The sequence below is a fragment of the Ischnura elegans genome, chromosome 11 (genome assembly GCF_921293095.1).
Source record: "Ischnura elegans chromosome 11, ioIscEleg1.1, whole genome shotgun sequence".
Lineage (NCBI taxonomy): Eukaryota > Metazoa > Arthropoda > Insecta > Odonata > Coenagrionidae > Ischnura > Ischnura elegans.
Window position 1 is genome coordinate 58,485,356 of NC_060256.1, and position 12,932 is coordinate 58,498,287.

Consider the following 12,932-nt stretch of genomic DNA (forward strand, 5'->3'; position numbering starts at 1 on the left):
TGATTGTTTATTATGACCATTAGAATAATTTCAAGAAGACGAGAGTGTTAAAGAAGTACACAGTGTATCGTCCAGTTCATCTACCCCAAAAATCAAATGTTTATATCTGCACCTGATCACTCTCGAACGTGATTATAAGAATTGTGGACTGTATATTACGAATTACTATTACAATTATTCGATCAAAGTCGAGCCATGCTGGCGCATACCACTCACCGATCCGGCTAGGGCGCGGGCAGGCCGATGGCTACGTCTCCCAGGGTTGCTCTTCGATCATGCACTTCGGAAGTTCACAGGACGACTCCTCACAACACAAATTCACTCCCGTTCGCGGAGTGACAAAAAACATAAGCAAATCGAAAACTCGAATGTTCGTGAAGAAAGATTTGATGCTTTCCCGGCGAATGATGTGAGTAAACTTCTCTCGGGTTTCCCACCGGGTTAAAGGCTTCATAATGGCCGACGTTTCGAGCTCCGACTCGGCGCTCATCATCAGGGCTACTGGATGCTGTGATGCGGGAATGGGCCTGCTTATATGCTGCCCTCCTCCGGTCAGGTTCCTCGGGATTGGCTGGTAGTTTCCCGCCTGGTGGGGTTGACTCCGGATTGGTCTGTCCTTCGTATCGTCCTTTCCCTGTATTCGGTCAGTTTTTTCAGAACGGGTTTCCAAGTGCTGCTAAGGGAATACCCTGAATCGCGATTAAAGTTCTTCCTCTCCAGTTTAATTTCAATGGCTTCTTTGGTGAGACGGTCCCAAAAACTTTTGCCATGACAAAGTATCTCTGTTTTTTCAAATTGAATTTTATGGGCGTGTTCGACACTATGCTCAGCAATGGCAGATTTTTCTAGCTGACCAAGCCACAGATGCCGCTTATGCTCTTTAAGCCTGGTTTCAATGGTGCGGCCAGTTTCTCCAGTGTATGCCTCACCGCACTCGCAGGGGACACGGTAGACCCCAGGAATCTTGAGACCGGCTGGGTCCTTCGCTCGTACCAGCTGTTCCTTCAATTTCATGGGAGGCTTGTGGATGGTCTCGATGTTGTGCCTCCTGAGTATCCTCGAAATCTTCCCCGAAACTGATGAGACATAAGGCAGGCACGCTCTTGCAACCGGCTTTTCCTTGTCCTCTATATGGCGCTTATCCCGTGGTTCGGAGGTCCTTTTAAGGGCCATGGAAATTTGGTGTCCATTGTAACCATTTTGTGCAAAGGTTTTCTTCAGATGTGCCAACTCCGAGGGTAAACTGTTTTGGTCAGAGATGGACATGGCTCTATGAAACAGGGTTGTCAGTACAGCTGAGCGCTGCGAAGGATGATGGTGACTGCCTCCATTCAAGTACAAGTTGGTGCTTGTCGGTTTCCGATAAACGCTGTGGCCAAGAGTTCCATCGCTCTTCCGTTGGATGAGAATATCCAGGAACGGTAGCCGGCCATCCTTCTCAGTTCCATGGTGAAGGTGATGTTGGGATGCCGGCTGTTCATGTGCTCCAAGAACTGGTCAAGGTTGTCCCTCCCGTGTGGCCACACTATGAAGGTATCGTCAACGTACCGGTAGAAATACTTCGGGCGTAGCGGAGCTGAGTTTAAGGCCTTCTCTTCGAAATCCTCCATGAAGAAATTGGCGACGGCGGGGGATAGAGGGGACCCCATGGCAACTCCCTCAGCCTGCTCAAAGAATTCACCGTTGAATTGGAAGTAGGTGGAAGTTAAAACGTGGTGAAATAATTTCACTGTGTCGGGTTCAAACTTGCGTTCCAAGAGACATAGAGTGTCAGTCACAGGAACACGGGTAAAAAGTGACACTACGTCTAGGCTAACTAGTAGGTCTGTTTTTTCCACATGGATTTCACTTTTTTACCCGTGGCACTACGTGCGTCCGCACTCGCGTTTGCACTCACGAGCCCGCATGAACGCGGCCACGAACACAACATCACCCCCTCCTTAAAGCTTCGACCTCCGGGCGAAGTGACCAGAGAGAGTTTGAGAGAGTTGACTAGAGACACAGAAATTACAAAACAAAAAATGTTACATAGCTGCTTGTCCATAAGAAATTATACATCAGGACGGATTATATAGCTGCTGGAGTCCACCACAATTTCACAAGACTAGTTCATCCATAGCTACACTGAAAGGGTCTCAGGGTGGTACTAGAGTCCAGCCTGCATGTTCATAATAAAGCACATAAGAGACTCAACTGATACACAAAATGAGTCCAGTTCAAAATAATGACTTGAAGAGCTGATTATAATATTCCTATCAATTAACACAAATTCAAAAATAGCTGATTATAACATAAATTCACTAGAACCTAATCTGAACACAAACACTTATCCTGTAGATACCAGTCCTAAACACAATTATTTTTTATTCAAAAAGTCACGCATTGGCAGGTAATCGGGTTCTTTTATCTCGCTGTAAATAGGTCTTGGAGTTACAGCGGGAGGTCTTCTAGAGGGTATTGTCTCAATTGGCGGTGGTTTCGGAGCTACTGTTCTAGGACACACGGGTCGTCTGAACGACGTGCACACGTTAACTTCCCTTGGCGTTGATGTTAATAGAGGGTCCATTTTTTCCCTTGGTGCCAGCATTCGGTATGCTATGTATATTGTCCCTAATACTGACACAATCGAGATGACTAGACTACATACGGCTAGAGTAGGGTAAATTATTGTCACTGGGTTGAAGGGTTTCCAAGAACTTTTTACACAGTCTTTCAGTACTTCACACGTTGCAAAGTTCAGGGAATCGTAGGGGGGTAAGGAAAGGGAGGGAATAGAAGCCCAGGGAGCAGGGATTAACCTGCGGACAACTACGGATTCGGATGCGGACAGACACGGGTACTGGGGTCGAAACTCGGCGTCACCTAACTGCAAGTCACAGGGGAGATCCACTTTGAAGGCGCCCACATTCTCTGTAGCCCAATATGAGCGATTCCTCGCCCACTCGCATTGAACCGTGGCGTTGGCAGGGGGGTTGGTGATGACGTAGGTCGTGGTGCTTATCTTGGTGACGACCATGTCACCAGATGGTACACATTCAATTGGGCAGACCGAGGTGGCCGCCGTGGTGCACATCAAATGTCGCATCCCTGTGGCGACCAAGACCCTTAAAGCGGGATCGGGGACCGTCCGGGGTTACAACCGGGGAAGCTCGAGGAGAATCAGAAGCCAGACTTTCTTAAACTCATAACGGTATTTATTATCCGTCACAGTTAGAAGTCTCTCTCTCTCTCTCTTCTCCCACTGGGAGGCTAGTGCTCCGCAGGGTGCGTTCCAACGTTGGGCCAAGACTGACGATTTGTGAGCCGAAGGCTCTCCCTTTTATACTTGGAACGCATCCTGTTTTGCACCAGCATATGTCTCGCAATCACGTCCGCCGACAACCGCAGCGTTTCCTGTAGTCAGCGCACGTCCGCCCCGAGACGCGGGTGCGGTTGCGAAATATCCGCCCAAGTGTTTAGAGGACGCTTGGAGGTGACTGTGCTCGTCCCCCAACTCGGGTGCCCTTGATCGTACGACTGTACCCGCAGGTGCGGGCGCACTACGTGCGTCCGCACTCGCGTTTGCACTCACGAGCCCGCATGAACGCGGCCACGGACACAACAATATCAATAGACAGATAAATAATTGTAAATTTATTGTTTTCATAATTTTTCCCGGGGTTTCAGACAATTTTAGAGGGGGTCTTCATAAGACATTTTGTCGAATCTCGTCTCGTTCACCCCAAACATTTGTATGAGTGAGTGAATGAATGAATGAATGAGTGGTCGTTAGGGTACTTTATGATATATAGATTTCTATTATGTCAACAGAGAAAAGAATCATGTTGGTCGTGTTACTGAACGGCAGCAATAATGCATGGAAGAGATGGAATGGATGATTAATGTTTACCTTAACGTACTATATCATGCCCCGGCAAGCCACCTAAACGTCTACGAATTAATCGTTGTGTGAGCTATGTGACAATATCCATCGCCAATCCTCGAGATACGCGGAACAAACCTCTTAAATCCTCTTCCCACATCTCGAAGGGATTGTTGATATCGCGTATCTGCCGCCGAAGAATGTGCATCTATTGCCTCCGTCGACATTGATGCTCATGCAACAGTAGCGGAGCTATTTAAAGAGCCTCCATTCTCCTTAATAAAAACAAATCGAAGGCTTGAACTTACGAAACAAATATTAAATAAATCTGTTAACATTCAGTACCGCACAACAGAACCGCCATTGGTTCTACTCCAAATTATTATGAACACTAAGTTGTGAGTATTTGACTTGTACATTCTAGCAGATGAACAAATAAAAGATAATTGTCAAGCCCTCAGCGCAAAGATTAACTTCTCACCAACTTCAATCGCAATAAAGCCCAATCACTTTTAAATAGTACGCGGATGTAAATCTAACTTTACGCATTTCTTTTATTTGTTTTTAATACATATTATTCATGGGAAGTGACAATATTAAACAGCCACCATCGTAATTAATGAATAATGTGCTATTAATTATCAATCACAGCGTAAATTCATAATGCAAAAATAGAGCGCATTGCCGCGACGAAGCTACCACGGGCCCTCTTGGGCGTGAATATTTTCACGGACGCGGCAGTGAGAGTGACGTCACTAAAAAGTTTCAGAATCGCTCCAGCGTCAAAGCCGTGAATACATTGACGAAATCCGCTTGTGACGGCCATATCACATTTACAGAATAGAGCTGCTGGTAAACATACGAATGAGCTACATTTGTCAGAATTTCAAAAACTATGATGGAGAAAACACATCGTTGCCTATTTTATTTTGGAAGTAATTCACGAACAGTACGATCGTTTCATGCGAAATTATCTCCAATATTTAACACTACATAAAATAAATGTAAGACTAAGAATTTTCTGAGAGAACTCACCTCAAGAGTAGCCTCTCCAAAATGTCCAGCCTCAGTCCTGCATTTTTCTTCCCAATATTCATTTTGGGGTTTGGCGACGGATGGTAGAACATCGACGTAGCACAATTCCACTTTAGGTAAAAGGCAGATGAGTCCTATGAATTAGAATTTTGAAGATCATTTGTTGAGATTTTAACGAAGGCAAAGCAATAAGTGATAAGGCAATGCTATGTGTTAATTGGAGGAATGTTTGCAGGAGGCGCGATAGTTGTTAACCTGGAGGTTGAGTGAAGAGGTGGTTACACCGAGGGTCCGTCTGTGATGATTCCTCAGGTTGTATTCAATGAAAAATGTTGCATTCAAAGAGTGTTTAATTTTTATCACGGCAAGAAACGGTGACGAAAAGAACGTGTTATCTACATTCTGTCAAGAACGTTGTAGAATTATGACAATAATTCTACAACGTAAAATAACTTTAGTTTTTCGTCTAATTCTCCAAAGGGCGTCCAAGATAGCACTAATTATGGGGGAAAAATATAATTTCTGCCGTTAACCTTCGGCCTCGGGAGTTCAGGATCTTAGCTGCCTGGTAGGGCTGAAGAGACCCCCTGTCACGAAGGATTCTCTTGTTGAGTTATGCCCTTTGGCGATCATTAAGGTGGAAGAAGGTGCCCACCTGCACGATATCCCCGCATCAATAAAAATTTGTTTAAATTCCGCAGTCACCCAGGCGGCACAGAAACCTCCGTATCTAATTCCTATGTGCATAGTATCCATTGACTACGGGGATACTATGCCGCTTCGTCGCTTTTCGTTATGGATAATTTCCGTTCACGGCCTGTCGACGAAGCGCGTACGTAGCATGTGAATGTCCGCTACGAAGTGCTTTCGAAAGGATACAAAGCGCGCAGGAACACAGCGCTTAGGCTAATCTCAATCGTTTAAGTCGAAAATTAGATATATCGTAACTGGCACGATCGAAAAATGTATCGAACGCAGCACAATCGATAACTACCAACCATGGCCATTATATACCCTTGGCCCTTGAACGAGGCAGGAAAGAAAAAAACCACAGAAATACATTACAGATATTATTTATTTTCTTTAGTCAATCACAATTATTTCCAATTTTCTCTTCTAACCAACATCTAATTTGGCGAAACAATTACCTACTCTTATTCTCTTCGAAATGAAAATTATTTAAAAGAGGACCGGCCGATACATAATAACTATCTTCAATGCCTCCTACGATGAACGTTCACTATCACAGCATCCATTTGCACAAAACAAATCCACATCCACTTTAGATCTATATGTCACTACTACCACGACGTCTTTCTTCTTGACGACAGGTTACAGCGAAGCAATGGCAACTTCCTCCAATCTGGGCTCCTTCAATTCAACAAGAATTTTCTCCCCGTCTTCTCGTCCAAGACCACAGATTATTTTCTAATATCACAAGATGTGATGTAAAGCTCTCACACCTGAAACTAATAATTAATAAAAATACCATGTAACTTACTAGGTCACATCTGTCGTATTATTGTTAATTGTCACAGTTATTGTATAAAGGTAGGGAACACTTATAGAAAACAACTCACTAATATACTTACTTAGTTAGAAAACACGCACTGAAACACATGCAAACATTGTAAAACAAAACACACACTAGAATAGTGCTACCAACCCTACTTATACAAAATTATCCCACTGAGGTTATTGCCAACGTAAAATACATTCCAACAACATCATTTCCAATTTTTGGTATTTCTGCATGAGAAATCAAATTACTAGGCTCGTAAATAGAGTAAATAATTGTATACCTGTATATATATTATTTTAAACTATAGTATAAGATAATTTGAAATGATGAAAGCCGACGTATAACAAACCATTGGGCAAGCTATGAAACAATATTCGATTTTATAAACTTGGCTGCATATTCCTATTTTCTCCCTTGACCACACGTTTACCGAATGAATTAATACAAAAAAGACAACTAAAATGCAAGAATTTTCAAATGAATTGCAGCTACAAAATTTTGAATCGCCATTTTCAGTACTGAAGTTATGCATTAACATCCCGAAGCCACTAACTTAAAATTACATCCAAATAATTACAGCGAGAAAGAGTACATACCTTACTGTTTTTCGTAGGGGTGAAATGTTTTCTTCTTATCACCCGAATGCACTTCTTCTTCAAGTCACGATCTTTTGGAAAGCTAAAACTTGAACCATGTCCCGGAGTTTCCTTTACACCCCGACAATACCACAGCCACCTAGGGAAACTGTCATGCACGAAAGGCATATTCAACAAAAAAATACCTCACAAACACGTTTCTGAAGCCCAGTGAATGAAATTAAAAAATAAGAAAAACTTCACCATTACCAGACACTATTATTCACCAACTTAACCACAAAAATCCTTGAAATGTTTTGAGACGTCACGTAAACATCGCGATCTCCAAAGCTTGTGCAGGCTTTGATCGGGCCTTCTTCATAGGAGTAATGGCGTCACCCACGAAAGAAAATAGTCCCAAACCGAATACAGTTTTATCGATGAGATACAATTTTATCGATGCATATGAATTTTCCAGTCCTCTAGTATATTTTTTCGTCATTAAAGGAAATAAAGAAACAATACTTTTTAGCAACTTCTTTAGCGCGATTTCCTGTATCTTGATGGTCCACCCTCGTATTCAGATACGTAAAATTCCTGTGCCGTCTGGGCAGCACGGTAGACATATAAAAGCGTTTCCGCACTCTAATATTTAAATTATGGATGTAATGACGTACTAAAAGAAGAAATATGAATGTGAGAAGTTGTGGCCACATTCATTAACTTTCCTAATTAACTATAACCATTCGCATCGCATGCATAGGGTGGGACTATTAAGAAGAAAACAGGTGTCTTTCCGGAAAAAATAAGACATTCCAAAATTTTAAAGTATTTTTCATAGTTCACATTGGTGATGAAAAAAAATGTTAAATGAATAAAGTGGAGAACACTTTGGGAATATATAAATATCGTTTCGTAGTCCGTATCACTAAATTACGTGGAGGGCACAAGAAAAATTTAAAATTTTCCATTTAATTTGGGATCGGACGGCATTTTTCACAATAATTTATTAAAAAAATAAGTAGTTAGTGATTACCACTATCAATCTTATTTTAGCTTAAGCTCTTAATCGTCGCCAGTTCAAAGAATAGGGAACTTGCATATATTTCAGATATAATCAATAGCCCCAAAATTATATAAAAATATATGTTTTCATACCTCGGTGAAAGTTTTTTAATTATTTTATGACGTGGTTTTCGATATTTAATGCACCAAAGTTCACGAGAATTTTCAAATGCAAGTGAGAAGCGAAAACGCCCGATGATTGGCTGGCAGAAAAGTGACGTCATAGTTCAGTACGAGGAGGCACGGCGGACGGCGGCACGGCCATAGTAGAGGTTTCATACTTGAATACATGCGACGGTGTGGTTATGATTCATTTATTGAAGTGCAGATGTATCGGAGTTGTTCATTGTGACTTCAGGGCTATTATTTGATCTATTTCTCCTCCATTGAAAGCGATAGATTGCGTAAAGATGAAGGAATATGGTTATTCTTAGGCTGATCCTAGCAAGCTTCCTGTTACTGATTCCATCATGATAACAGGGTACTTTAGTGAAACTGTAGACTTCGTCGGCGCGGAAAGTCGATGCCGAGAAATGGAAAGGTAGCTGATGTGCATCTGAAATGTTTTATAGTTCATAACAAAGTGAGACTTGCGTATAATATTGGCGAAAGCGTATACTCATGTGATGTGTGTATTCTTTTGGCAGTCCGGTAGTCTTATGGTGAACTTATTTCCACCTCGAAGCTGTCGATGATACTTTCAACTTAAAAATACCTTGCCTGGAGGGCGACAGAAAGCTCTGAGCGGAAGCCAGACTATTAATGTTTCAATTTAGTAGCGATAATATAGAACTTCCAACACAATCTACCATCTTGTAACTCAAAACCCCGAAACCACTTCCTATTCTGCAGAAAGAATCGGTCAATCGCATTTCGATTAATATAATAAATACAAAGTCTTCAGGTGTTAATAAGTTACTTTTGTAATTACAAGGCCTTCCTAAAGTAACATTAAAATTTGAATATTTTCCAAACAGAGTCTTTAATACATTTTGGGAGCTTTTCTCACGATATATCTGAAACCTATTCCAAAGACCATCGTCATTGCGATCGGTTGTCACTTAAAAATTCCGTATCGGAAATCCTAGAGGGATGACCTTCGACGATGACCATGATCACCTGCACTCTCACTATCACTGGAACCCGTGGTGAAAATATCATCCCAATCCAATTTCTATTTGGTTTTTTTAACTGGGAAAGAGCAACATAGAACTGCACATTCTTTGGGCAACCTTGGGTTTGACTTTCCCTCAAACATCCCATTTCCCCTGTGGTGCACATCAGTCCTATCTTTATACGATGGCCTGACAACCTTTAAATGGATCCTTGGTTTATCCTGACAACCAACTAAATGGAAATTGCTGATCCACACGTCTTCCTCTATCTCCACAGTTTCCAAATCAAGGGCCGCGGAACATTCCTCATTGTGACTCAACTTTTTCTGAAAAGCAAGCCGGCGTAGAATAAAATCAAAGAATGCTGCGATTCATTTTTTGTGACCACCTCTGGATACCATTCTTTTTCCATCTACAACTTCCTTTATCTTTTGGGGTAAACTATATGGGACAAGATAATGTTTAAATATTTTCATTAATTTATAGCAAAATATAAGTTCTAAAAATACCCAAAAGCCATTTTATTAATCCGCACTGATGAGTGTAAATTAATGTGGAAGATGAATGCTGTAGACGTAGTAGTTTTCCTTAGGTTGAGTTGCAAAGTTAATGAAGTTGACAAAAACGGCTAATTTTTCGGTGCGCGGAGTCATTTATTGCACTGGCCGTGTCTACATTTTTCAATTATTTTGTAATAAAATAAATCAGAATTTAGGATAAAATTTCCTTTAAAATGACATATAGTTCATTATTATAGCATGCAGTGAAGCCAGGATATAAATTTGCAAAGTACTGCGGCACATCATTTTGACGCCGACAGTAGAAGAAAACGCTGTCTTCTTGGCTGGCACTCGAATGCATGAGGGTCAACGTTGCTCTATATTTTCATATTTCCTCCCTTGATTTTAAACATCATGGAATTTTCTATGTCCTTCCGTAACTGAAATTGAACAGGTGCCATAAATAATTTGAGTCCATCGTAACCATCGAGAAACACCTATCTTGATTTTTGTTGTGAAGTTGAGTTTTTATTCTACGGCGGCCGAATTATCGAAAAATCTCAGTTTCAAGTTATTCAGTCAAAGAAATATGGATATATTATTTATATAAAAGTTATCTTCGCTCACATAGCACACGGGTTTATCATTCCGTTTATTATACTCTTATTTTTCCGTAACGCTCATCCCGACAGACGGCATACATCGAGGCTTTTCTTCTAATTTCCTCAGTGGAAATGCAGACGAAAATTTTTTATGGGGTGTTATTGCACAGAGGAACAATGCACCACTTGTAATTTTTCCTTATTTAGCCATGTTCTCCTTTAAACGCAACGTGGCTCTTCCAAACCTGCAGTTACTGGGCTTGAATATTGGACTCCTACTGAACTATGACGTCACGGCCAAAGATTAGTGGGGGCGGTATTTTTTAGCCCGCGAAACTCGGGAGACTTTTGGGAGTCATTTTGTAGGGTAAAAACTGAATTTTAAGCGGAAAAAAGTATATTGCGGTACTAAGTGTTTACTGTAGTATATCAGCATACTGTTTATAAAAAGTATGCAATTTCCCTATTTTTATTTGAAATGGAGAGTGACTAGGCTGATCTTCTGCTTCATGACAAGGTACGTTGGGTATGAAGAGGGAACGTTTTAAACCGTTTCGCGTCCCTTTTTCCGGAAATTAAAGCATTCCTCCTAGGGAAGGGAGTTCACTATCCAGGGCTAACACGATCAGTGGAATCAAAACCCTTATTTCATGACAGACGTTATGTCCCATCTATATCAGCTTGATCGCAAACTAAAAGGGAAAGGTAATTCAATTTTTTCGATGTTAGAAGATGTAATAGCATTCGAAAACAAATAATCAATTTTTTATTATTTCACTGATTTGAAAAAGGAATGTTTGTTTCCATTCCCGAGCCTACTGAAACATCTCCTAGAAAATAATTCCCCTATATAAAACATAATCACAAAAAATAATTTTAATATTATTAAGTAATTTCTCAGCAGGTTTAAGGAATTTAAAAACAGTAAAGCAATTAGAGCATTTATCAAAAATCCTCTTTATGCTACGATAACCGAGTTGAAGTTTTCTCCTTTTGAAATTGACATTGGTAGCTTTGAAATACAATCACAGTATTAAAAAAAAGAGATATGGCGCTCTAAATTCGAACTTCGTGGTGTGGAATGGAAATGCATGAATGTAAAATATGCGGTCTTAATTCACAAAACATGTGGTCTTCTTTAAAGGACCTGGAGTAAGAAGACATGATAATTTTCAGCTGAAAAAGCTCGCCTTTGCTGTTTTTTCACTTTTCGGTTCTACATAAAGGCGCCGACTCCATGGAGCTTGAGAGGGCCCGAGCCCCCCAAAAAATTCGTTATGTGGGGGAGGAAAAGAAGTGTCAAAATTGTCGACTTTCCCCGGGTCGTTGAGTTATCGAGAGTCGAGTTTTCAGGGTTCTAATGTTGGTCATATGACTTCTTAAATACATAATCAAATCTTAAAACTCCTGTTTATAAAATTTCCCGGGGAATTTCACCAGTATGGGCCCCCCAATACTTTTAATAATTCGGCAGCCCAGGGGGGTTTTGTTTGAATCGCTCGTAATTATTCCGAGCACGTAACCAAGGAGTCACGTGGTACAATTACGAGCGATTCGGAATTTTGGTGTGTTTGAATCACTCGTAAAAATTTCACTCGTAAAAACCCTTCGTAATTATCTGACTCGGTAGCTATCGGTCGGGATGATTACGAAGGATTGACTACGATGGATACCAAGTAAACAACATGGCGGATTTCATGATGTTAATGTACGCGCATGAGAATTTTGGCGACGAGGATTTAACTGCGGAGAGAACACAGCGTAATTTCAGGAGAAGAGGAGACGCATTTGAACTGAGTGAGAAGGAATTCAGAAACCTTTTTCGCCTCAATGAACGCTGAACCCAAAATCTGATTGACGCCATACATCTCCGAAGCTTCACGGACATCAGCTGTAAGTAATGTAAACAAAGTAAGTACACAAGTTTCATGCATGAATATATATTTTTTTATTCATAGAAATTTTACAGCGATTTATGGTGGTGATCCAACGTTAAATAAGATGTGAAACGCGAATAAGCCTAACTTTATTACCGCTGTTCTAACTTGCAATATGTTAATAAATTCAGAACATTATTCTGCTAAGTTGGAGTGCGAAAGTTTAAGAAATTATTAAAAAAGATCATGTTTCATGTAAAGAAAGGTAATAAGGAACTCCGAAAAGCGATGTGCTGGCATATGAACATTAATTTTAAAGTGGTGTATTTGAATTTCCCCCCAAAACAAATACTGCCGTACGCAAAGCGCGTACCACGAATATTACAATAGAGGATTCTCAAGTCCGCCGCTAGAATTGTTGTCGCTCCGCGCGCATTATATTCAGTTTTTAAATATCGCCACTGGCGGCGCCACCAGGCAAAAGGGTCTCTCTTTTACGACGAAATACACGGCAGCAATACGGAACCGAGCCAGTAAATCACATTAACCACACTAGTAAAGCATATGAGGCATTTGCCAACTGAAATGAAACAATCCGATCACTTCTACCATCGACCAAAACGAAATATCAGAGCTGACAATCAAGGGGGAATCTGTTATTAGCAATTTTTTGACGCATTCACATACACGGCAGCAATACGTAACCGAGCCAGTAAATCATATTAACCACACAAGCATGTGAGGCAATTGTCAACTGAAATGAAACAATCCGATCACTT

General features: G+C 40.9%; 1 protein-coding gene across 2 annotated transcripts in view; it reads right to left on the reverse strand.

Annotated features, from left to right (window-relative positions):
* LOC124167753 (G-protein coupled receptor dmsr-1-like) overlaps positions 1-12,932 on the reverse strand; it is a 96,944-nt gene that overhangs the window by 50,989 nt on the left and 33,023 nt on the right. Inside the window, exon 2 of one of the 2 annotated variants that reach the window (XM_046545764.1) lies at positions 4,898-5,031. The exons of the other annotated variant lie outside the window; for it this stretch is intronic. Coding sequence (XP_046401720.1) covers positions 4,898-5,031 — 134 coding nt within the window. The remainder of the gene's footprint in view (positions 1-4,897; positions 5,032-12,932) is intronic. 2 annotated transcript variants of the gene reach the window in all.